Source organism: Coturnix japonica, chromosome 4 (assembly GCF_054131305.1).
Source record: "Coturnix japonica strain WE chromosome 4, WE-NBRP24, whole genome shotgun sequence".
Lineage (NCBI taxonomy): Eukaryota > Metazoa > Chordata > Aves > Galliformes > Phasianidae > Coturnix > Coturnix japonica.
Window position 1 is genome coordinate 62,316,138 of NC_140666.1, and position 27,708 is coordinate 62,343,845.

Here is a 27,708-nt window from a genome sequence, read left to right on the forward strand (position 1 = left end):
GCAATTAAATATGATGACTAGATAGAAGTAAAATTACTTTAATTAAAAATCTAATAAACTTTTGGTTGAGCACGATACTTGAATTATTAACAGATGTTAGAGACTGATGACAAATCCCTCAAATATCAGTCACATATAGAAAATTATCTACATTCCTTTGAACAAAGAGGTGCCATACAATGCACCGGATTATATAAATGAGTAGAAAAAAACAGTTACTTGATTCCAGCACTATACCCTTCAGGGAAGAATTCTTTTTAAATGTATACAGAGCCACACATAGTAACAAATACTGCTGCAAATTATCTTCATGAGCCATCAGCTTCAGGTCTGAGGAATACACTCACAGGGCTTAGTTTGTGTAGCCACATACATGATTAATGAGTGTTTTTAAAAGCAACATTCCATTCAGCTGAGAAGGAAAGACGCCCTGTGTGCAGGAACAGCACCCAGCATGCTTTTGTTCTGCAGGAACAAAAGCAAGTTATGAGTATACAACCCAAGGACAGAATAGGAGCTAAGCCTGCACTGGGTGGGCAAGCAAGGCTCTCAGGCTACTTGGAATGGTTTCCATCTAACACTAACTCAAAATGCTACAGTTTCTGTGTCTACCATCAGGTGGCACAAGACCGTCCAGTGCTCAGCACAACTTGCAGGTTACAGTTCACCAAGTCTTAATGTGAAAAACACAGAGCTGGGTTGCAATGGGAGTTTACTGAGTGGCTACAAACCTTCAAGCTGTGGAGATGCATTCCTTTAAGGCACTGAGTCACCTGGTCCCAAGAGACCCCTTACTCATGACACTGAGCAGCATGGAAGAACCCAACCGATCCATATGCTATTAGGGTATCTACCCCATTAAGAGATGCTTCTGCCAAATCTCTATTAATTCCTTCTCTCTTCCTGAACCCAAGTCAGATTGTAATTTCTTTTGCAATTCACTACTCCAGGAGTAAAGAGGAGTACAGGATAAGTGGAAGAATTTCTTTGAATCGTTCTGGGCACCGACATCTCCTTGTCAGGATTCTTCAAAATCTAAAGGTAAAATAATCTAGTAAAGTTTCATTAGCCAGACTACTGATACACTAAATGCTTACAGCTCTATCAACAGTGTTGTGGCTGGGAGTAGGAGATGGGTGAAGTAATAACTGTATATCCAATGCATCCAATGTGCTTCAGCATTACATCTTAACTCACAAAGCAGAAATTTAATATACTTTCAGCTCTGTAATCTAAAGAGCTAAGAGAACTCCACTTGTGAGGGAGCTGCCCAAAGTAAAGACACAAACCCAAAACCCTACAGACAAGATTATCTGCAAGACGACATACTATTTTTCAAACACCTTTGCTATTAACGCTAACTTTTCCTGCATTCATTCCTTTCTAAGAGATCTGATGTAACTTCCCCTTTTGCTCTCAACTGAAATAAAACTGATAGCAGAAGACAGCATTCAGAGCAACACTCATCTCTACCTAAGGTTTAATGAGTAACGTGAAACCATTTAGAAAGTTTCTCAATCAATGAGCAATCAGCACTGGCAACTGGATAAATTTAGGTTTCTCAGATCATATTCCACATAGGCTTCATTCTCAGGTACAATTACACTGACATACTATGAAGCAAAGCCTCTGGAACAGAAACTGTTTTGTGAGGAGGGGAACTGAAAAAAACCCTGTTCCACTACCTGCAATTTCCCTTCAACTCTGTAGCTGATACAAAAAAACATCAGCCTGCAACCTATAATTCATTCTTGAGTTCACCTTTATCTTATACCTTGCATTAGATTTCTCAGTTTCAAATGCAGTAATTTCTGCACCACTTAGCTGTTTTCCTCCTACAAAATGACTTTCTTCTCAAAGTATATCCTTATAGATCATGTACATTGCATAAATACCTATTACAGTGCAATAAGGACCATAAAACCAATAGCACATCTCCCTTACACAGCGAACAAAGCAAGGAGTTAGACTACAACTACAAAATCACTCTTCATATCACCATACTGCAAGTACTACAGAAAGCCAGCAAAAAGCAAAATGAGGTATTTCACAAGTACATTGACACTATCAGGCAACTTTCCTCCAGGAAATTATTTGATGAAGTTATCCAACATAACTAAAATTACTGAATTTATCATTTTAGAAATGCTTGTCTATCCAGTGTTTGGCACCCAGCTGTATGGTTTTCAAGCAAAAACATTTGTGCATCTGTTACACACTTTAAAAAGCTGTCTTCAGTGCTGAAACACGCACTCCAGTTTGATCAATAAGAACTGAAGTACAGCAACATTTCCAATGCTTGACTAAAATCATCTCCAGTAAATGAATGCCGGAAAACATTACTTCAGAAACAAATCTATTGTTAGAAATGGTTATTTCTTTGTCACTGGTTACTCTCGAAGTATTTTGATCGATGCTTCTTTGTTGTTCTTCAAATCCCTACAGGTTACTCAAAGAGGGTAGAAAACAATTTATTTGAAACAGAACCTGAATTTCAGCTTTTGCGAAGGATTTAAAAGCATTCACCCAAATTCACTATTATGCTGTCATGTGAAGCAGGCTTCAGTAATCTCCTATGAAGCAACTCCTAGCAGACTCAGAAGCACAGCCTCTGGGAGTAAGTGGGACTCACTCCACTTGATTAAAGAAACCTATGCACTACAAAAGCAAGAATAGCAGCCTTCTCACACACAGGTAGCTCTGCTGCTTGTGTCAGAATAATGAAGTTTCACTACATCACTTCCCAGCTGTGGTGCTTCTTGAGTTCTGCCATGAGCAGCTAAGAGTGGTTTGCAAGGGTGACAGAAGAGTTTTGGAGGTAAAAGAAAAGTACACGTAATGAGATTTGGGTGAACTCAGAACTGGAGATCGTGGATGAACTCAAACCTGGAGATTGTGGATGAACTAGCAAGAAAACCTTTGCAACAAGAAATAAAATGTCATCTGCTTCTTGAAGAACACAGGGTTGTGTGCCATGGAACATCCTTACAGAATAAGTACATTGTTAAGGACAGGGTGGGAACACAAGATGCAAAGCTGATCAAGGAAGCACTGAAAAGGAGCAACGCATAAATCAGCACAAATAACATCCTCTGCTTGAAGTACAGGCCGAAGAAAAAGGTTATATACCATCATCAACAGGCTTGTGTGTCCCCATCCTGCTCAAAGAGCTAATAAAAGTGAGTTGTGTACCAGGTATACAGAATCTCTCTTGGCAACATTCATGAATTTATTTCCCATGCTACAAACTTCACTGGAACAAGGAACAAGGTGAAAACACTGATGCTGCTTATGAGCCGGCATTAACATTGTAAGTCACCACATTGCTACACTTATCTGTCAAGAACTGTTCCTGTTGAATATTGCATGGCTGCACCTACTTCTCCAAGCCCATCTCCTGTTTGCTTCTCTCAAGGTATGTGATTTCACATCTTCTGTGAGAATGCAGGATAGTTATTCTCTACTGCTATATCAATTTTTTTTCTATTAAAAAACTATAATTCATCATGAATACATGTATCATAATGCCATCTACACTCCAGTAAATTCAAAACACTGCTTCCCAGTAACGATCAAATGATAATGGTAAAAATGCAGGTCAAGGTTAAAAATGCAGGTCACATCCAGCAAAGCTCAAAGCAGGCTGCAAAACAATGCTGAAGTGCAGAGATTTTCATGGTATGTAGACCTGCTGATCTACTAAGATGAAGCAGACAACAAAATGAAAGCTCAGTGTATAATTACACTAATACATAGCAATTTACTTGAGAGGAAGAAGGATTAAGTAGTCCTGCAACTTGTATTAAATGGAGGGGAAAAACAATTGAGGATGAACAAGGAAGTACAGTTTAGATAGATGAAAAGTAAATGAAGCAAAGTAGATTTAATACTCACATTAAAAACCACTGTCTTCAATAGACTTGTCAAATATCCATCAATTATCACATCTGCATGCAAAATAAGCTCTCTGAAGTTTTTAACATTGCACCATTGCATTTAGCTTGCAAGCAGAAAACCCTGACAACAATACAGAGCAGTGCCACTACATTTCTTCATGATTGATCTTGATTCTCTTCATATTACACCCAGCTGAAACTCACTGCAATTTTTCTAGAAGAGGCTTCTCGAGACAGCCTAAGAATTACTATAAGGGGCAGGATTTTCTGTCTTACTCTTCGAGGAGTTACAGACTAATTCAGGGATCTCCAGGAAGCACTACAAGACAGTATTACTGCATGAAGATAAGCAACTAAAGAGCTGTAATAACCAAGTACTTCAAAACAAAGCACCAGGCATCATTCACACCTCATTGCTTTCTTGCATATCTCTTCTACAGAGACTAGAATGCACTTGACAATGATCCAGATGCACATGCAGCACTAAGTACAGCTAAAGTTTTGATGAACATACCACAGTCATCAACAGTGAGGAAAACAGAGTCAGCACACTTGGGAGGAGTCCTTCTTTTCTGCTTCTCATACCACCACAATGTCTGTCCCAAGGGGAACACCAGTAAGGAAGGTAATCTCTAGCATGCACTGACACATCCAGTTCACTCATTCTATTCAAGCCCACTAACACCACAGCTGCTGCGAGAATATATTCCCATATCATTGGTGGCCATTCACTTCAACAGCAGCCACTGCTTGACATTCTGCTCACCAACAGTTTCAATCCTTCTGTGCACCTGAATTCAAACAGTCTAGAGAAAAGCTAATATAGCAGTGAAGCTTTAGCAGATTTGAGAAACTCCCTCTACAGCATCCTCTCCCACATTTCCAAGTGTACAGCTCACTTCTCCACAGTCTCTAGGCATACAGGCCATGAAACACAGCTCACAGAAACAGCCCGCAGAAGTTAATTTTGCTTTTGCTTATAAAGCTGCAGTGAGTAACAAAGGGAATGGGAGGCAAACAGAAAACATGCTGTGATAAAACCACCAGGGTGGAATGACATTTAGACTGGATCTAGGCTTTACATGTAGATCTGTTCCATTCTACCCAGAGACACAGCACAGATCTTCTAAGTGGAACCTCTTTAAAACCTCTTTAAAAAAAAAAAAAAAAAAAAAAAAGTATTTGAATAGTTTCCTACACTCACATTATTGAATTCATGATGAAAGCATACTGAAACCAGATTCAGTTGCAACTTTCATGTAAGTGTGAAGTATCCTAATGCTGCATCAGAGCTGCTCTGAGTTTTACACAGCACTGTGGAACAGCTAACATGAAGAACATACAAAGCAACAACTCCTCTGCAAGTTTCACTTCCATTAGAAGAACTGATTCAAATAACAATAACCAGATGCTCTGGTTATGTAATGAACTCTTAAGACCTTTCCATGTATATTTTCTACCACAGACCCCATCTGAAGTACCACACTTGGTTGCTCTGCAGAAGAGGCTCTGTATTCATGTACACAATCAAACACCACTTCACACAAGCACCTCAAATAGACTGAACTACAGAATTTTCATACTTGCATAAAAGTGCTCTGAGAGCAGCAGTGGATGTGCACTGTATGCACTGTTAATAAAAGAAAACCCACACCACATAAATGAAATCAATAAATAAGGTACTGAAGATCCAACAGATGGAAATTTTTGATAGATTGAGGTTACAATCGTTCTCAGCCTTCCTCCCAATTGCTTTGGGAAGTGGCAAGAAAAGACAATGCAAGCACTGACTTTGGTCATGAGAAGGCAGTAAGCATTTTGAAAGAAATCAGCTTGCAACAATGTTAACGAATGTACCTTCTGAACAGAGCCTTATTGTACATGTGGAATGCTGCAGTTTGCCACGGTCACTGTTCAAAGGCTTTAGTTTACCTTGGAATAGCAAGGAAGATCCTCCCTGCCACATGCTTGATTGGCCTCATGATTTAGTCAGTGCACCCACGGGTAGCCAAAGCATTGAGTTCTTGCCAATACCCTCCTACAGTCATTGGGAAACAGCAAGCTCATCAGCAACTTCTCATGACTGGTTTGGTCGTTCACATGCTGATTATTTACAACACAAAGGGACAGTTCGACTACAACTTACTGGCTTAGGTCACACAATCTAGATATTTTACTATTTAAAGAGATTTGATGCACAGACCTATTTTTCTCCCTCTCTTTAAAGGATTGAAAAACTATTTTGGATGTTACAATTGCATGAAAATTAGGGGCTTATGTTCTGTGTTGAAACTTGAAGTTGTTTACCAACTATTAAGTCTAGCTAGGAAAGTCTTGCTGGGTGTGCACATCAGCCAATAACATCAACAGTCCCACATGTACCCAGGACTCACAGGAGTTCAAGATCACATCAAGCACAGCTGCTTTTACAAGAATCTTAATCATTCCTTTACAGAGATTCTAAAAACAACTGTGTCTTCAAATTTGGTTTCAGTTTGAGCATGTTCATTAGTAACCAATGAAGAGTGCAGTGGCATGAAACATGTCTTTCAATATAGTGTCCCAGTAATGTCTCTATACAGAAAAAGTCTGCACATGAAGAGACTTGTAATACATTTGTTGCTAGTATTCAGCCATACCTCCAGTTCTCTCACTGGACGCAGTCTCAATACTCACCCTGGTTATTTCAGAACTTTACTATTTTAAAGTCTTCCATTAGATTTTTTGAAGACTCATATGCGCCTTCAGTGCAGTTTATTATCAAAAGGTACTGAGACATTTGAAAGATATAACCCCTGGGGGAAGGCAAAAAGCGTACAATATATCCATATTACTGGCAAATACAGTTAAAGAATTAGCTCAGCTGAATTACAAATCCAGAAACAACAACAATAACACAAGCTTCATTCCCTACCACATCTCCTTATTTTGCTCACCTTTCTAGAAGGCTCATGATCATATGTAGCCTAACCTAACCTCTTAGCAACCTAAGATCTGTGCTACACAGATTTATCTCCTCACTGAACCATTCTCTTCTCAAGGCACTGAGGACTGAGAGAAAAGGAAAAAGATCAGGATAGCTATTAAAGCCAGAAACAATAGCAAGAAATAAATGAAATATCAAAGCATTAAGGTGCAAACAACCCATCCACAGCAAGCCAGAGCAACCAAAGAGACACTGCCTGCAGCACACAGTTCAGGTCACTGTGAGGGATGTCATTGAGAGATTGTCTTCACATGCTACACACTCAACTTCTTCAAGCAGTTCAGAACAAACAGATGAAGTTACAAATTACAAAAGGTACAGCTTTATGCAACATTCCCCATGGATCAGAGGTCCCTCCATGAGAGCTTTTGAAGCTACGATGTGAAAAGAAACTGCACTGTACTTTCAAAACCAAGAACTCACCTCCTCTGTCACACACTACCAAAAGCTCACAGATACAAAGCAAATTGGAGGAGAAAGGGATGGGTCTTCTCCAATTCAGCTTCACTCCTCCCACTCATTCTCTTTAGTTGATCATTCAGTTCACCCAGGATTACCTACTCCAGATCACTCCCTCATTCATCCCTCAGTCACCACTACTAAAGAAACCATCAGTTTATTTTAGTATGCCCAGAACAGGAACAGATGCACTAGTTTCACTAGAGAAGCTACTACAGCACAGAAACTTAGATACCACTACCAAAGAAAATATAAATACATCAGGGTGTTGCACAGCCAAGTGAAAATAACACACCCTTGTGCCATTCTGGTCAGTAAAGATGTTGAAAACTCCAGTTCTTTCCTCTTTAAAGCCTTTCACTAACAGAAGAACAATGCTTTCAGACAGGCAACAGTCTCCATTCTCCATACAATAACTGTTCTCTACTATATCAAGGCATTTGTTTCCTAGGAAACATGAGGAAAAAAAAGTATCTAGCATGTTAAATATGCAGATAAATTAGGTCACATCAGCCACATTTCACTCAATGGAGCAAAGATTTCACAACTCATATTTTGGAGCACAGCATTAGTTTGCCAGTAACTACTCAAAACTAACCAAGCTTTATTCTTCATTGAGACCTCTGAAATATGCTGCTTTTAACAACTAACAAGGAAGAGCTTCAGTGAGAAAGTACGTGCTGCTTAAAATGCCAAGAAAAGATAGATTCTTAATGCAAGTGTATTTGTACCAGACAGATACCTGCAAAGCCTTCCAAATTCTGAGCAAAGCAAGTCACATGAAACCAACACCTGTTATTCCAGTCCAAAAGTTAACTAAATGCTAGGCAAGTTTTCATCATGATTATCTATAGCCTGTAAGAGAACTAGCCAGAGTAACTGTCTTCTTAACACACAAACCAGGCCAAGCCTCCCATAGGAGGATGGTGAGGAAACAGAACAGAGCAAATGGCACTTTTGAATAATTCCTCTCAGTGTCCTGCAGCAGTTGTTTGCCAGGTTTTCTTTAAAAAGAGAAAGGGTCCAGCGAAGGGTGAACAGATCAGACTCAGAATAGACACAAGTGTTTTTTCTCTTTTTCTTAAGAAGCCCTCAAATTCCCACTTGCTTCAAGAGAATTCTTATTTTGGAGAAGAAAACCAAGGTGGCAAACCACAAGATAATATTTTTAATAATTTACCTTTTATTATTACACTTTAATGACATTACAAGCGTATGCCAGGTGAAAAGGGAAAGCATCTTTATCTGTTATTTACAGCACCTGCAGTAGTACCCACAGGCAACATAGGCAAGTACCACTAACCCAAACCAAGCATAACAAAAATCAAAAACTTGTAGTCAAGCCTGCATGACAGCATGGCAATCTTCTAGCACAATATTAAATGAACAAAGCATCCTGTGTTGCAGAAGGACCATGCCAGCAAGCCTAAAAACTGTCAGCTGGATCATACCAGTATCATTTTCCAGAATAATGAATTCTGTACTACAGCTACGCGCTCCCTTTCTGACTCTGAGCTACTGCTAAAGAGTCTCTTCAGCTCATATTAGACAGTGAGCTGTAACAGAAGTGCACTGGTCACAGCTGAGAGCAGAATGAATATTGCCTGGTAAAAAAAGCTATTTATATTGCTCCTACAGCCTTCACAAAGCTTGTGCATCAGCAGGCCTGTACAGTCTACCAAGTACTTCAGGTACCGCTCCTCATTTTCGAGCCTGCAAAAGAGACGTAGCTTGAACATCAAAGGCAGGTGCCCTCATGACCTCTCAACATCTGTTTTGTTAGCCACAGTATTAAGTAGGAAAAGGATGCAGACACATTGCTCAGTCCTCTTCCTCACCTTTAACAGATAACACAAACAAAGCTATGTCAAAAGTTCAGGGAAATGTTATTTATTTAATCAGCTGAGGAAGGACAGGAAGGAGCTTTATATAAAAGCCAATCTTCTGAACCCAAAAGAAAGTCCAGTGGAACTGGTGCACATTCAAAGATGATACAATCCCAGAACCAAAGAAAGAAGTTAGCAGCATCAGCTGGCAGAAATGGTACAGTTCCTACAACTAAATTGATGACTCCTCAGCAATCTCTCTGGATGTCTTACCACACCTTATACGTTTTCTACCACAATACTGATTTGGGCTGATCATCATTAAGCAGAAATCCTTATGCCTTAGTATCACCATAGTCAGAAAGCCAGTGCACACAGTATTTCTCATTCTCTCCATGGTGAAAATATGCATGTATGACTAAATGAGACTGCACATGTATTCATTCAAGAGAATTATCTGAATTACTGGCATTTGTTCATTGCTTCCAGATTTGAGAAAATGAACACAAAGAAACCTCAGTAAAAGCTTTATCCTAAACCATTTCAATCTATTTAGCGAATCACCCAAACTGAGCAAGAGTAATCAGCTCCTCCCCGTCTAACCCTGAAACAGTATAGTTCTACTCTGAGCAGTGGTTACCAAATATTAATTGAAATCACTGTAAGAAGTGGAAAATGCCGTAAAATTCATTTGTTAACAGTCAAAGACTCAAGAAGATACTGTGAAAGAACTCCCCCTGCACACTCTCCTTTAAAATTAATTAACTGCACTGTTCACCCAGGGGAATCTGGGTTAAAAAGAAGAAAAGCAGCAATTTTCCTCTGGTCTCAGAAGACCGTTCACCTCAGTGCCAAGCTTTAAAAAGAGGACTTTCTGAGACTCTGTGTCTGCCACCACACATGAAAATGGAATAAAGAAATGTGAACGTTGACCCTGCTTCTTTTGCATACACCTGAGTATTGCATGTAGCTGCAACAGGCATCAGTGAAGATGTTCCAGATGTCTAATATGTGAGTGGGGGAAATGGAAACTGAGCCCAAGAAGCAGTACCACATTAGCAGGCAGTCTGGCGAGGCCCCTGTTTCATTAAGCAGAAAGGAAGCAGTTAAAGCACTAAGCAGTTGACTCCAGAGGTATTTTGTTCAAAGACATTAAAATAAATCTGATTATGAAGGTAGTAATGGCATTTTGTTCTCGTTAAGTCAAACTGGTAGATATAATAGCAATTCCATGGTTGGTCCCATGATTATTTCCAAATATTACTGTATGCTTATACAACTTCCACAACTACTGTGATTTCATTAAAGAAAAACTTTAAAATGGGAACAATTGTCAAAGAGCCCTCACGTCACTCAGCAATCTGTGATTAGCGTGCAACACAGACTTCAGTGTGCTGTATAATCAATGAGAGATTCCTATCTACTTCAGTCTATGACTGTTTTTGATGATTGTGGCATTTTCTGCTACTTTTGAAGGTTTCACCTAATTCTTTTTCATCTGAACTAAGCCTTGCAAATTAGGACTCTTCTTCCACAGTACACAAAGGCTGTGCCAGTGGTTTCTAGGTTTTCTAAGTGTTTAAAGTCCACCCTTGTCCAGTTCAACCCTAAATAAGTCTCTACAGTAAATAAAATTGATAGCCATGCTTAGCTTCATTGAAGAAAAAGGTCTGAGAAAATGTTGTCAAGTTATTGCCTCACTGCATCACCTACAATGAAGTACCCTAACATACAAGTATACTGAGCCAAAGAACATCTACTATGCCTGAGACATACAGGATAAAAACATACATAAAAAGAGACCCACTCACTGCCAAAAACCCAAATACATGGCTTGGTCAGGACGCCCACATAAGCAACCTTGTGGCATTCCACCCTCTCATCACGTTTTCCCCTGTGCCCTGTAGGAATAATACAGCCCCATCAGAGAAAAGACTCCACTCACTGCTGAGCCTTCAGTCACAGGCACACAATGGCAATATAATGGTTCTTCTGTTTCTAAAACTCTACATGACCTCATGGGAAGAAGGGGAAATAAACTGGGCCTGTATCTGCAGCATACATAGAAAGAACAAAAATAGGATTTGAGCTTCTGATGAAACCCACGTTGGTAATTCTTTTCTCTACAAGCTGCTTGGACACTCGAGTACATAAACCATTTGGAGTGGATTGCCACATCTATTCAGCCCAGCATTATGACAGTGACTGATATAAATGCAGAGGAAATCCCTAAGAGAAAAAAAAAAGGAAAGCCAAGTGAAGATGATGTAGAAGGTCTGATTTGCCATTGCGGTGTCAGCCAAGAGTGGCCACAGGAGACCTTTGTATTTTAATTTATGCTCTCTCAGTCAGGCTGAGGAGCAGCAGCTGCTGCAGCGAGCAGCAGAGAACGTGTGGCTGTCAGCAGAGCAGACAGGAGGGCAGTCCTTATGCCCACTGCCCTGTGGAGAGAAGAAAGATAGCGGGAAAAGATTTCCCCAGCAGGGACCCCTCACTACAAAAACAGATTTCAACTGGCAAGAGCAAAAGCTCTTCAGCATTCCTCGGAAGCAGGAAAATAGAACAAGGAAGGAAAGAAAGAAAGAGAGAGAGAAATGTAACATCTTAGAATATACTGCTTACACTGGATGTTATCAATAGGAGCCATGTATTCCAGCAACTACACCTCTGGAATTATTTCTAATCTCAGTCATTAAATCCAGCTTGCAAAGGTCAGCTTGTTTCTCATTCCATAGAATCTATCACACTGCAGAGCAGGGTATGATGCAAAACTGTTACACATTGAGCTGCAAAGGTGGAGAGGAAATCAGAAAGAAAAAAGAAATTCCCACACTCAAAAAAAAATTAAAAACAAAAACCAACCACCAAACCCTGCCAGCTAAACTAAATAACATGATAAGCTTTAAAGTGTTTTGTTCTATTGTCCAAGTTTTCATTGAAGTACTTCTAAAATAGATCCCATGCAGCAAATAAAAAAAGACGTCAGCTTGAACAGCTTCTGGACTGTTTACTCAGGTCTATACTTCTAAGCAAAGGTTTCCTACAGGAACAGGAATTTAGATTAAAATGTTTTTTACCTGGAAACCCAGTTCCTGTTGGGATCAGACCACAGACCCGGGAACAAGAACTTCCAAAGGCATTCAGAAGCACTCTTTTCTCAGTGAAAGTCTCAACACTCCAAGCTTGGTTATTTTCTCCAAGGCCAGTAAACTAGCTTAAATCTGAAATGCAGCTTCCACCTCTGCTCACTTTAAAGGATCTATTTTTTTTTCTTCCTAAAAGCATACACCATCAGGTAATCCAGTCCTTGCCTCCTCTTTGTTCAGCCAGATAGAAGTAATTCATCTATGCCATTTCTGCTCTTCCTCCCCTCCCACAAATACTGTGCAAGCAAACATGAAAAGTGTAACTTACTTACATCAGATGTCAGATGCTGTGGTATAATGGAAGATGACTTCTACAAAAAATGTCTTGATTAAAGAATACACTTGTGCTACAATACAATTTTGTGGGCTGTGGAATGTCATACCTATACAACACCAATGAGTTTGCTGTCCTTTCTGACCGCCAACTTACCTAATGCAACACATCAGTATCACATCCTGCACAACACCAACCTCTGCTTCAAAGAAAACCTAGGCAGCATTCCCCATAATACACAAGTTTGCTTACAGACCTCCTCAGGGCCCAGAGAAGGCACAAGCTTTCCACTTTGCCCAGAATCCCTGTACCACTATCAGGCAGCAAAGATCAGGACATCCTGTATGCTAAATATTGACAACTGTCACAACAACAGAGAAGAAAGACAAGCTTTGTGCATAAACAGAGCTGTGTTCCTTCCACCCAAGAAGATCTATTTAAACAAAAATAGCTTCTATCTAAAGCTTCTGCTTCAGAAAGGTAGACTGAAATCAGACCATAATGGATTATCACATGCAGGTTTAAACGAGACATTAAGAACAGCCAAGTTTGAAACAGTGCAGTATAAAGGACATTTGTACTACCTAAATAAGACTGCAACACAGATGCTTACAAATCTGTGAATCAGCCAAAGTGCTTAACTAAACTGACTGCCAACTACGTATTAGTTTTCCTTCCAAAGCACTGGATAGATGATATGGCTGAGCTTTCAGATACTAATAATAAAGACTTCAAAATAATTATGAAAGAAGTGAATAATCTGGTGCCCGCCTAAGAGTATCCTTCAGATTCATTTGTCAGTCACAAAGTTCTCATCTTTCACCATACAATTTTATTATTAAGTTAGTACCCACCAAAACCAGTGACAGAATAAAGTAATTGTGGTGGTGTAGGCTTGAGTGTTTCTTCCCTCTGGCAGGCAAGGCAACAGGTGGATGAAAAAAGACAGAAGTGTTGGTAACTACAAATCTACATTAAAAACTACCAACAGAAAAACTATTTATTACCAAGGCATAAGAGCAGGTACTACATATATTGCTGTTAAATATATCCTGGGCTGAAAATGGTTAATTCATAACAACTGGAGGAGCTGTGTAAAGATCCAACTAGGTCACCATCTGCGGACTTTGAACAGCAGCAAGCTTTTTCAGCTGTGACATCCAGCTGCAGTTTCCTTGGACTGGCATACTTACTTGGCTTTATACGCCTCCAACATTCATAATTCAACCATCTGAACTACTGAAAAGGAAAGCATCCAAAATTTTTTTCTCAGTGGTATTGTATGGAAAAGTCAGGGCTGAGAGAAAAGGTGTTTCAAGTCACATTTTTCAGATGCAAGACTTTCACTGCAGTTTCAAAAAGGGTAGGTTGATACATTCATCAAAGTTAATAGACTATAATCCTCAGAATGCTCTATTGCATGCTTGTTGGTACTCCAACTCTCCCTAAAGTAACCCAAGTGCAACAGAGAAAGAATCACAGAATCACCAAGGTTGGAAATTACCTAAAAGATCATCCAGTCCAACCGTTCACCTGTTACTAATAGCTCCCACTAAACCATGTCCCTCAAGAGTACAACTAATGCCCCAAAGAGTACAACTAAAAACTGGATGTCAAATATTTCATAAACTTAGAGATTTAAAGGGGCAACTAGAAAAAAATTCACAAATTAAAATCAACCTAGCAACTCCAAATACAAATAGTCATCAAAGTTCAAGATTTTTCCTCTTCTTGAAGGCAAAACATTGATCAGTAATTATAGCTATACCTGAATTTAAATGAATGTGTCACTACTTTATATATTCTTAGTAAAGTAGCATAATTTTGACAATGTCAAAGCCATCTTAAATAAGCACACAAACTGACACCCAATACTCACTTTGAAACTTCAGCTGTTACTTCTTTTGCTCCTGGTTTCTTTACCAACAATAATAAACTGTTCTGAATAGTTCACAAACAACACTTTCACAACCCCACCCTGCTCTCGCTCTGAACACTGAGAATTCATTTTGAAATCTCATAACAGTTTACAGAGACCAACCGTGAAGTCTGAACAGCTGGCATGATCTCAGGCTAAGCCAGAAAGAAGAATCTGTATTTAGAGACTTGCACATTCACCCCAGAGCACAAGAAACAAAAGAGTGGAACTTCATCAGTCTCCAGTGAAGCACACTGCAAATACCATTCCAGGCACATTCACAGTGTGTTATACCAGACATCCTTAACTGTATCGATAATTTTGTTTCCAGATCAATATCTTCTTGTAGAAACTGCCGCCCTTCAGATTTCAACATACCTTTCACCACTGAGGCTTTCCTAACTCAGTCTGAGATTGGTCTAAGGTATTACTGATACGTTCAGATTTAGAGTTAAAGATCTTGAGAACAACAGAGGCAGACAACACACCCACAGACTTAAAAGCTAATTAAGGAGAGATATTTTCAAGGGAAAACACATTGTTTATAAGGGAGTGTGGTGATAAGACAAGGACTGGTACTTTTAAAGTAAAAGAGGGTAGATTTAGATTAGACATGAGGAAGAAATTCTTCCCTTCATGAGCGGTGAGACAGAGAAGCTGTGGATAACCCATGTCTGAAGGCATTCAAGGCCAGGCTGGTGGGGCTTTGGGAAGCCTGATGTAGTGGGTAACAACCCTGCCCATGACAGGGGGTTTGGAACCACATGATTTTTAAGGACTTTCCCGACACAAACTGTTCTGCAGTTCTATGATGGTTCATTGCTTTTTTAGATGTGGGTCTGTCCATAGAAATTACCAATTATGTCAAATATTCAATGCAGGGTCAATGTTGGACACAAACGGTACTCACACAAAGCCACAAAGCTTTTATGCAAGGCAGTTAAACCAGTTGGTGGATTCAGCAGCAAAATGGCTCAGCAACTCCCAGAGGTCCCATTCCTCACTCTGATGGGTGCGTTTTCTCCCATCTCACCCTTCACTAGCCCCCCAGCTGCTTTATGAAGCTGCATTGTACACTGAATACAAACTGCTTGTTTTTGCTGGCAGATACACTGTCCTAGCTGCCCTTTTTTGACTAAAATGTAAGACCTCCAAATTGCCTTTGCATTGGACAGAGCTTCGAATGAAAAATATTCCTAAAGTTGTCTTTTCGTTACATCTTTCTTATCATTCAGAACACAGTCCATAAATATTTGAATACCTAGATATATAGATACATACCTCTTTAATTTGTCAACACACAAAATTAACAGAATCAAGACCATAAAACTGATCTTCGCAGAAACAGTTTATCAATTCCTTACTATTAAAACTAGTCTTCAGCTTGTTTTATTGAGTTGATGGTGCACTGAGATAATGCTTCTTTGCGCTCTAGAGAGAAAAGCGGGATTCTTTCCCTTAGGAAGCTCCCTTGCACCGAACTTAATGAAAAGGCAAAGCTCAGCACCTCTCCAAAACCTTGAACCAATTTTTGGATCTGCAGGTTAATGGTACGTTTGAAGATGCCTGACAGCAACTGATTAAGGATTCAGTGCAGCAGTTCAAATAATTTCTTGATCTCTCTTGGTGGTATTACCAGTTTATTAAAAGGAGGGAGCGTTAATCTTGCCTCTGTTCTGTGTTTTGTTTTATATATATGTATATATACACACTATCAATAAGAGTCTGATTTATACTTCTTTAAATCTTTCCTTAAAGGCAAAAAGAAAGGCTGGTTTTCCTGTTCTGTTGTTGCTTTGCGTTTGGGTTTTTGATTTGTTTTGTTTGTTTTTAGTAGTATTGCAACTATTGCAACTATTCCCCGACCATGGGAGTGTTCAAGAAATGTTTGGATGTTGTGTTGAGGGATATGATTTAACTGGGAAGTATTGGTGATGGTTGGACTGGACGATCTTCTAGGTCTTTTCCAACCTTGGTAATTCTGTAATTCTGTGATTCTATTGCTATTAGTAAACACTATTACTATCTACACATACTGTGTTACCATAAACTACAGGTCAATCCAGTAGTAGAAGTCAAATGCAGTATTCATCAGGTTCTGCTTTTAGACAGACTGTTTTTTCATTTTCTCTATCAATCACATAAATATAACCAAAGCTGCTCTGAGAAGTTCAGCTTCCATTTGACTATAAACTGGTTTTCAGTTTAGATTTATATACATAGCGACTTTTATGCTTTGTTTACAAGAATTCTTTTATTTGCCACATTAGCTTACTCAGACACCATTAGCAGCAATGGAACATATTTCATGCAGAATCCATTATCTTTAGCCTAAGATGTTGTTAAAGTTCAGAAGCCATTAATAAAACGTGGTGATTTCTTACACGGCTAATGGTAGACCACATAAGTAGTGGTACTTAACAGATGGGCATTAGTAGCTCCATTGGACAAGGATTTACCATGAAGCTGCTGCTATTACAAACATGTCTGGCAAAAGCCCGATTCAGTGGTCAATACTGTGCTGGAAATCACTGAAAAAAACAACAGTCACGGCCAACTTGCAGTCCAGAGCAGTGGGAAGGAATATAGCCTGCAGAAAACAGTGTTAAGCAATAGCTCAGAGTGTGTAAAGCTATTTCATGCAAACACATAACCTATCCAGCACTACAGGTATTAGGTTCACATGTAGCTCTTGTTATCAAGCAGAAGTTATCATTTAAAGGATCAGGATGGTCAGACAGATACTTACTCCAAGACATAAACCAGCAGAAGTGCCTGTCAGTCTCCCCTGTTCATGACCAAGTTTTTTGGTTAAACTAGCTTATTACCTATTTAGGTAATATATTTATTCCTATATATAGGAATAAGATCTTCACTATTTAGGCAGAGTAAAGTAAGGGCTTCAGCTCTTTCCAAAGTTTTTTTCCATGTTTTCTTTAGAGGACCTCTTGCAGTTTTCCTTCCACCTCCTTCTTTAATATTTCCTCTTTCAATCGACTGCTTGAAAACCAAAGGTCTAATTATGCAGCTGCCACCAAGCGATTCCTATTGAAGTCCACAGGAACTGCTCTTATGCAAAGGACAAGGCCCCAAGTATTTACAGTGCTGAAAGCCTTTGTGTTCTACGCCCTAAGTGGATGAAAGCAAGCTACGCAGGAGGCTCATTCAAAATTAATACTACATCAGGAAGTGGATGAGGGAAAGGGAAGGCACTTAGTAATTGATCCACTGTTTGTTTGCTGTGAATTCTGCTGTATCTTTGTGTACATATTTATTTTGGTTTGTCTTTCTGTATTTGGTTGTTTTGTTTTGTTTCAAGATAGAGAATTTTTAAACTAGGATAAAGTCCTATTAGCAAAACCGAGTGAAATAATGAGAGAGAGCTCCCTAAGTGGCACTATGATACCAGTAAATGCAGAAAAACATCTGCCCTGAAGGCAGCATGGAGGTGGAATAATAGGTTTCATTCAGGCAGAATTTGACTACCTTACAACTTCTAAAAGATTACATTCTCAAAGTTAAATACCTCCTGCGTTATCATTATGACATGGAGAGCTCTGCACTTCTGTTCATCCTGTGAAATGTTACAAGTCTCTTTTCTCCCCACCACTCATACAGAAGTCCAATTCCACCCCACAGTGGAGACAAAGTCCAGCCTCTCAGCCTATAAACACCTTAGAACTCCCTAACCTGGGAGTCTAAATGTACTCACACCAAAATCTGACACCACAACTGCAACATTGCTCTACCACACTCTATAAATGTAGTCTGTAGGCGTTTTAAGAACAGGGCACGCTGGCAGATTGGTACAAGGTGGCCTTTTAGAGAAAATGAAAATCTGACCCTTCTACACTAAGATCTAAATAAATAGCAGATCTCACTGAAGCTGACAGCTCTATGTAGGTACAAAAAAGTATCTACACCAATTCTCAAAGCACTTTGGACTTACTTAGGATGCATCTAAGGGGTGTATGAGCAGCAAACAGCCTTTTTGAATTTCTGTCCTTTACTGAACAAGCAATGTCACTGTGACTCTGAGCTTCAGAGCCTTTCCATGTGCCCCATCCATTCCATGTCACCTGATTCTACCTGGCTCACACCTACAGCAATTATTCATGAAGCTAAAATGTGAAATTATTTACATCAGAGACAGAGCAGTGGATACTGCTTTGATATTCATCAGGCTTGTGGATTGACACATCAACCAAGGAAACATTACCCACGAGGCACTATCTGGGAGGTCTTGCACCAACACTGAGGCTTCCTGTTTCAGAAAGAGATGCTCAGGTATCACATGGAAATGTGAAAAGGCAATGATTTATTATAACATAAAACAATCTGTTTGCCAAGTAAGAAAGACTGTCTTATAAAAGGATACCAAAAAAGCTAGCACTATTTGTTAACTACCGGACACTTTCCTGCTGACTTCTGGATGGATCAAGTAAGAGTCAGCAAGCAGCACCTATACAAAGGCCTCTCAGAGCACTGTGTTGATCATATAGGAGCTCCTGTGGGCTAAACAAGAGCATGAAACCCAGCTGACATTTGGGTTCCAGGAGAAAGAAGAACAGGTGCAGACAGAAAGGGGAATGCAACAGTGAGAAGAGGTATACAATATAACATGTATAATATGTTATAATGTAACATTTCCTGCTCTTCGGAGGGCAAATCATTTGCCACCCCTTCCAGGACACTGCTTTAACGTAGTACCTTATTACAGAGTGGCAGTGTTTGGAAGAGCATTTACAGGAAGGAAAAGAACTCAGAGAAGTATGTGATGAAGTTGTACACTTGCATTTAAGTTCACACTGAGTTCACATTACAGGCAGGAAAACAAAACACTGCAGAAGACATGCAATTCAGTGGGAGGAAATTACAGAGAACCTGCTCTCAGAAAGATAAATGCACTCGTTATGCATACGTGCACAAAGCAAAGGCATCCAACAGGGAGAACCTGTGCTGCGGGCTCTGGGAGACCTACTAGGAGTGCCACCTCTCACAGTACTGCTGGATCTTTGCTTAGGACACCAAAGCTTGGTTGAGAGAATCTGCCCTCTTGGAATAGATAGAGTCCTGATGCAAAAGAACATTCTGCATCACAGAAGATTTTTGCCTAAACCAAACTAAATTAAGCTGGACTCTCATTAAGGATAAGCCACTAATGCCAGGAAACACCCAGTAGGCTGAATTACTGCAAGCAGCCCCGCAATTTCATTTATACCACATTCATTACCCTGTAACAACAGCACAAGCATATGATAGTAGATAAACAAAAGGTTTTAACTCCTTAACATTATAGTCAGCAAAACAGAAGCCTCTACAAACCCAAAATATGTCATATATCTGAAGGAATCTAGTTCCCCTTTACTCCTTTCTTAGAAAACAATACACAATGCACTAGACACTTCTAGGCGCAGTTTTTCTTGCCTCTTAAGGAGGAAAAAAATCATATTAGGGAGAAGCTGCTACAGCCCTTTGATTTTTGTGCAAGCAGTAGCGCTGTTGAGAAAACCAGACAGTAACAGGTACAGAATAGGCAGTTTTCTTAACATGTATTTGCCTTGCTGCAAAAAGAAGACTAAAAGTCCTCTATCACCGCACATCAGGAACTTCGCTTGAAAAGATTTTCAATATTATTTGATGTAATGGAGCCTTCACTAGGGACTTTCAAGGCTGGGAAGAGGCATATTGATTTTTCCCTAGTTCTGTGGGAAATTGACAGTTCATTCATAAGATCCTCTGTGTGTGCTGAAATGCTTATTCTAAATGCTGTCCAGAGGAAAGCAACTGGAAAGCTGAAACATTAGCTGAAGGTGGAGATTGATGTGTATTAAGATAAATACTGCTACTGCCATTTGCCTCATTTGTTTTCTACAGCTGAAGGAGTGGGATCTGACTGTTCTGAGCGTCTCCACAAGTCAGGCCATCTGGAGGTTATATGAGATCACACTGAGTCAGAGTTTGATACCAAATCAAGCTCCTCTGACTGCAAACCCCAGCGTGTCAGCAACATCTTTAAATGTGAGCATAAAGGGGGAGGTGAATGGCTGTAGATCTCTGTTACAGAAGCAGACGCACATGGGGCACTGAGACAACAGTGACAGTCGCCCCAGACCACTCTTCTGCTTGTGCACAGTCCCGTTGAAATCAATGGAAATCCACAAGGAGCCAACAGGGAACAATTTTTTGTCAGGAGCAGCAGCAGACTCACAAGAAATGGGACATTTTCCAAACTCATACAATAGTACAATGGAAAATAAATTAGGCCTCAAAACAGTAAAGAAAAACCTATGTTTTCCTGGATCTCACACTGTAAAAGTACACTAGGATGCAATTCAATACAGCAGGAAAAACAAAACAAAATAAAATCCCACACAACTTCTACATTTTAATATGAAAAACAAACAAACAAAACAACAACAGAAAGCAGTGTGACAGTACAAAGCCGCTGCAAAATCCTAATCATGTAGTCATGTATTTAAACCAATTTCCTTTACTGGAATGCACCTCTATGGTTAATGGTGACAGTCGCTTCTGGGTCACTACTAACATAGCTGGGTTAACTCCTGAGTTGCTCAGCTCTTCGCTCCTGCCTACATCAATAAAACAATTAGAGCCCTGCTGACAGGCTGCTAGCCACGTATTTGAGAAATCTGCTGCATATTTTGGGCAACACAAAGTATAAGGCTGAACTTACCTGGTAGCATTACACTTTAAGACTGAAATTCCCTGCCTGATGGAATTATATCACGTTGCTTTGGGTCAAAAAGATTCTTCCACCCCTTACTCTAACTGGAAGCAAAACAATATTCTAAATGCAGATCCTCACTGATTTCTGCCCTTGGTCCATAGGAGAAGAAACTGCTGAGGTACCTACCTATGGTGAGCATTTAATGATGCTCTGAATTCCTAGACTGCAGTGACCCTGGTGTCAAAAACATTCTTTGATGCTCTATCTACAACAAGTCTGTTTGTAGCAAAGGAACTTCAAGGAAAGTATCCTGGAAGTATTTCACTAATTGTAAATTAGGTGTCTTAGCCCCTACCAATTACTACCTACTGCATCTTATGAAGTTTAAGAAGCAAATAATAAATCAAATTTAGCTAAAAAGTACACAAGTACTTCAGGATTATTGTCACCTAAGGAATTAAATGCAAGAGTGTTTAAAAACAGAGTACATACAGGCACACATTCCCTGTGTGCCTTTGTATCATGTGGAGTAGTTGAGTATGCACATACATGATAAATACATTATTGAAGAGCCTATCACAAAGAGGTTTTCTTAGTGAATTACAGTGGTATGTTTACTTTCACTGAATCATAGAATCACCGAGGTTGGAAAAGACCTCCAAGATCATCCAGTCCAACCATCCACCTATCACCAACATTTCCTACTACACCATGTCCCTTAGTATCACATATAGCTGTTTCTCGAACATCTCCAGGGACAGTGACTCCACCAACTCCCTGAGCAGCCCATTCCAGCACCTGAACACTCTTTCAGAAAAGATTTTCTTCCTAATTTCCAATGTGAACTTCCCCTGGAGCCACTTGAGGCCATTCCCTGTGGTCCTATGGCTAGTCACATGGGAGAAGAGGCCAACCATCACCTCACCACAGCTTCCTTTCAGGTAGCTGTAAGGAGTGAGAAGGTCTCACTTGAGAACCCATCTCTACAGCAGAATGATGTAAGCTGCATTTATTAGTTCCAATACTGTTAAGTATGTTGAAATCTAACACAGTAAGTTACACAATTAACCACAATCAGTGCTTTTTCCCTAGTTCTTAGTCTTGTGTCCTTAGGCTTATTCAGCCTTCTGCAAACCCCAAACATAAAAGAGCTTCAAACAATAACATATTTACAAACAACTAGTTTGGGCAACACAAATACTGAGGAAGGAGACAGCTTCATCCATGTTCCTCGTGTCACCCGTTCCAATAACCAATGATATAGCCTGCTACAAAGTTACTATGGAAGGCAGAGGCCACATACTTCTGTATGCATTTAAAGGACTGTGGCTGTGCCTGTTCTAAGACACACTGAGGAATTCTGAGCTCCCAGATTCACAACAATGCATCTATTTTATCAATACGTACAACGTACATGACTACCCTTCAATGTTACAAAACAGTTATACATTTTCACCAGACAAGAACCGGTCTGTTTCTGGCAGGACCATTTATGGAATAAATGCTCTCCAAGTTATTGGTGATATTAAGTGTTAAAATAACAAAAATAATTGTAATTTTGTTATAAAAAAGGAGGGACGGGGGGGAGAGGAGTAAGGGAGAAGTGATCAGAATGTCATTCACTTCCACTGAAAGAGCATCTCCTCTATGCAAATATCTAAAGATCAAGTGTTACAGAATGCATTTGAAGGCCGGATGGAACAAGCCTTATGTAGATTACATTTTTTCCAAAACCAACATGGCAAGGCAAAAGTACATAACAAAACCTTCCTTCGTAGATGTCTGAAAAGTCACTGGCATGAGAAAATGATCTTCTGCCCCTTTGAAAACAAACTCCCAATGACGTTCAGAATTCAATAAACAGTCTATTTCTTGTCCCTCAAAGGTCAGCACACTTTTCCAACACTTTTCCCACAACACGCTTACATAACTTCATTCAGTTTTCTTTCTGCTGTCTGCTGGTAATTCAGAAGACTATTTAGACCCTCATACAGTTATCCTTAAAACCAACACGTCAAGCAAAGTGAAATACAAATCATGACTTGCAATATTCTGATGTATCATAATGGCAGCATATCACATGACTTAAAGTGAATCACCAGATAAAGTGAAGGTTGCAGTCTAAGGAGACAATGTTTTCTATACATTGTCCCTATTAATTTAGGGTCAGCGACTCCCAGCTGACATGGAAATTCCAATTTAAATGAAAGTGTATATTCATCGATCCCACCAAGCACAGTAAAGCACAGAAAGGAATTTAAAGAACCTCTTGGAACTGAAAGTCGGTTTAAAACTGTCTTGCAGAAGTAGAAAGGTAAGAAGGGGAAATGGTTCTTGCCTTTCCAGAAGTGAGGCGACCTACTTTTATTTTTTGCATTACACCTTTAGCATCATTCTACATGGAAGACTACATGGGGTGAGGGGAAATATGTAGGGAAAGAATGCAAGTAAACAATAAAATTGCTTTCTTTTAACTTGCACTATGCATTCAGGTCTTATCTAGCCCAGAACACATTACAATTCAATTGATAAAGACATAAAGGCTCACAGAAAAGCACTGACTATTCTACCAGCCTAGAAAAGCAGCAAACATCATGTGGTGCTTTCACATAGACATTATGCTGGGCAAGTTAAAGCACAGGAGTGTGCCCTAATGAACAGTCAGCAGAATGGCAGCTGAGCAGCAGAAGAGAAAGCAAAACACATTCTACTTTTTCATCATGGTATATTTGTGCCTATTTGGTCTCGGTTCCTCAATATTACATTGGCAGATGCCAAGCAGGCACTTCCACAGATCACTGCAACCTCAAAGCACTCCCAACAAGCACTGCCGGTATATTTACCTGCTTCCTAGCAGTGGGTGCCAAAAAGAAGAAATGAAAGTGGCAAGTATACCTAGAACATGAGTTAGCACAGTCTTGGAGGATATAGTTCTCTTCTAAAACATGATGAGATGCAGAGACAAGGGCACGTTGCCTGGGGTGGAGCACGACCATCTCCATAAGAGCATCGTGTCACCTTTCCTTTAGTCACAACCACAGACAGCACTAGAGTGCAACTTTCCACACTAATTATTCCAACAGATCAGCTGTGGCTTCTCTTTATCTTTTTAAAGGAAAGAAATAACATACTAGAACAAAATAAAAACAACAGATAAAAAGATCTGATATTTATTTTGCCTGTATCGTACAGCATATAAGGCCCTTAATTTCTGTATTTTTGTAATACCTTCCCTTTAAGTAGTGTATGCAATTATTCCCCACAAGATTTCAGCAGATCTACACCATTTCTTTATTCGAGGCACTGATAATTTTCTTGTCAAGCCCATTACTCTCCCAACTCAGTTCTCTTTATTTTTAGACCATTGTTTTATGACACATAATAGAGGGTATTTTTTCCATTTGTTTTCATTAAAATTTTGAAAGGTTCTGTTAAAATCAGCACATAAGAAAGCTTCTGAAGTTTTAACAAAGGTGTTCCACATATCTAAATGTCTACAAGACCCCAGGAGAGCAGCACTGGGATGATACAATGACCGCATTATCATTTCAATCTATTTATAAGGACTACATTAGTGGCAAAGTTTGACTCTCACTTTCTGTGAACATCCAACCAAGCCCACTATTTTTCTTCACAGCTTTTCTGGCCCAATTTCATGATATTAAACAATTTGCTATTAAGTCCATAAAAACTTTAAAATATACCCTGCAAGAGTCACTGTCTCACTTCCCACCACGATAACAAATGGAGGCTTCCTCATGAAAAGATAACAGAAGAAATGACTGAAGTCATATAAAGTGCTTTTTGAGGGTGGATCTCATGATATTTAGCCAAGGACACCAGACTACTTGCATTTTGCAAAACAGGTAACCTGTAAGCAAGCAAACAGCACAGCAGGTGATACACTCAGCTCATCAGATTACCACTCTGGCAGTACAAAGCCAGGTGGCTCAACAAGAACTCATTTAACCCATTCCACTATGCCATGCAAAAGCTGCATGTGCCAGCCTCAATAGAACAGGAATAAGAAAACAAACAGCCACTAAGTATCAAGAAGATATCGCTTCCGTATTTCCACCACCTGCAAATGAGCCTTCAGAGAATGAAGAGAACAAAGTTATAGGGTATCTATGTCCATATGTGCCTGGAGGAGCAAGATAACACATATGCGTGTTTCACCATAATCTTCCTTCTTTGGTACAAGGACACGTCACACAAGAGTTCCTCACGCTGCCCTGCTCCCTACTGAAAAACATATGTGTGCTCAGCAGTGTGTGCCCATGGGGATCAAAATGAAAAGACAGGTGAGGGAAGAGAGCCACAGCAAACACAACCATTAAACCTGAGCAGACCATAAAAACACAGCAGCTACCATAGGGTCAGGATACTCATCTGCAACAACTCATCACCACAGGTCTCCTTCATGGGCAAAGCAAACTTTGACATAAAGGTATGCAACTTCATTCTAGCAACATACCTCCTTGATTAAGGAAAGATCATTCATTGTAAAAGTATCACTGATTAAAAATCCTGTCCCTCCAAATCATCCACTCCAGGCATCTTTACCTCCCAAGCACACAGACATGAGGTAAACTACAAGTTCTAATTAGCCAGATAAACACTGAGGTGACAGTTGCAAGCTCATAATTGGCGAGGCTTCTCTCCTTCATTCTTCATCACTTACATTCATTAAAAAAATGGTGGGGTTTTGTTTGTTTTTTTAATTGACCCAAACCACCTTTATAGTCCAAAGAAGCCAATATACCAAGTATGTACCCAACATGCTTTCAGGTTCCCTTAGAAAGGCATTCACCCTGCTGGACTTCAGGCCCATTTGCTACTGCTAAACAGAATGCCTCACAAAAAGAGAGCATTGAACACCTAAGAGCCCTCACCCAACTTTCATGTTCTACACAGCACTAAGAACACACCGTCCATATATACACGAGATCAATCGTTCACACCTTCACCCTGCGGTTCCAAAATCTGGAATTCACACCCAAAATAAACTACTTCTCCTTCAAACCCAACACACCGAGAAGATGCTAGAAACGCCAACTTATGCACGTTACATCCCTCCATAGGGCTCTGCCTGCTCCATGCCCGGTGCTGGAACGGGGCAGCACGGCCTGTGGTGTGCGGTGCCCACCGGGAACGGGTGGCTGAGCCGCTGCCTCCCCCCGGTACCGCTCCGTGCTGATGGCAGAGCAGAATAACGCCGCTCCACGCACAGCTCGGCATTGTGTAACCATTCCCGCAACGGCACCGCTCGCAGAACTTGAGCTTTGATTTCTTACATTGTGTGTATATACATTTTAGCACAAATATCCACACGAACGGAAGGATCCATCCCTTCCCCAGGCCTGCGTGCCTGGCTGCTCCCCCACCACAAAGCAGTTGGGGGCTGGGGGGAGGAAGAGAAATAAAAGGGGGGGGGTTAAGCAAAAACCCGTCGGCACCTACAACAAAAGCCGTTCGCAGGGCCGAGCAACGGCACGACCCACGGACACGCCGTTAGCTGTAAGGGGCTCTTAGGGCCTCACCCCCCCCCCCCCCCCCCCCGGCCACATTGCCCCTTAGCCCGGTCACATTGCCCCTTAGCCCGGCCGCCTGGCGTCCAACTGTCACGCTCGATCCTTGCTCCGGAGCCCCACACGCCGCTGTGCGAGGCCGGGGGTCGTCGCCTACTCACCCAGAAGATGACATTGAAGCCGAAGATGAAATATTTGATGCAACAACTGACTTCAGGCCCCTTATAGTGCTTCCCGGACATCCTCTGCGTTCATCAAGACACTTTGCTCGCGGCCAGGATGAAAAAACCCCAGAGGTGACAGGATGAAAAAAAAAAAAAAGAAAAAAAAATAGAAAAAAAAGAAAAACATAAAACGGGCAGCGGGGAAGTGGGGGGTGGAAGGACTGAGGGAGGGGGCGGCGCGACGGGCAGAGCTCAGCGCGCCGCGGGGAGATGCGGCACAAGCGGCTCGGCAGCGGCTCGGCTCCGGCTCGCCGGGCGCCGGGGATGGCCGGCCAGCAGCTCCCGCATGGAGGAGGCCCCGGCTGCTCGCAGCGGGTTGAAGGGACCGGCGGAAGGTGCCCAGGCGGAGGAGCGGGGCTCACAAGCGCCCGCTTGCACAACGCTCCATCCCCCGCCCCCACAGCGGCAGGGCCGCCGCTTGAGCCCCGCCCCGCCGTGCTTGGGGAGCAGGGGCGGGACCAGGCGTGCGGTCGTGGGATGATTGACAGGGGGAAATGAATGCAAAAATAAATAAAATCATAACATGAATGTAACCGTATATGCTGTTAGTGGTGTTAACACTGTGCCTTTTGCAAGACCATCCACTGGAAGAAGGCAGAAAAGTGATCAGTAATACATAGATTCTGTAGCAATGAAAGCATGTTTCCATCTACATGGTGGCCCTGCCAGGCAGGGGGGTTGGAACTACAGGATCCTTGAGGTCCCTTCCAACCCGGGTCAATCTGTGATTCTGTGATTCTGTGATACAGCGCAGTAA

At 40.8% G+C, this 27,708-nt stretch overlaps 1 protein-coding gene across 2 annotated transcripts in view; it reads right to left on the reverse strand.

Annotated features, from left to right (window-relative positions):
* The window catches only part of TSPAN5 (tetraspanin 5), a 76,199-nt gene extending 48,855 nt beyond the window's left edge, over window positions 1-27,344 (reverse strand). For both annotated transcript variants that reach the window (XM_015862134.3, XM_085545277.1), the window contains exon 1: window positions 26,889-27,344. In XM_015862134.3, the coding sequence (XP_015717620.1) occupies window positions 26,889-26,969 (81 nt within the window). In that variant the 5' untranslated portion in view covers window positions 26,970-27,344. The remainder of the gene's footprint in view (window positions 1-26,888) is intronic.
* Between the last annotated feature and the right edge of the window lie 364 nt (window positions 27,345-27,708).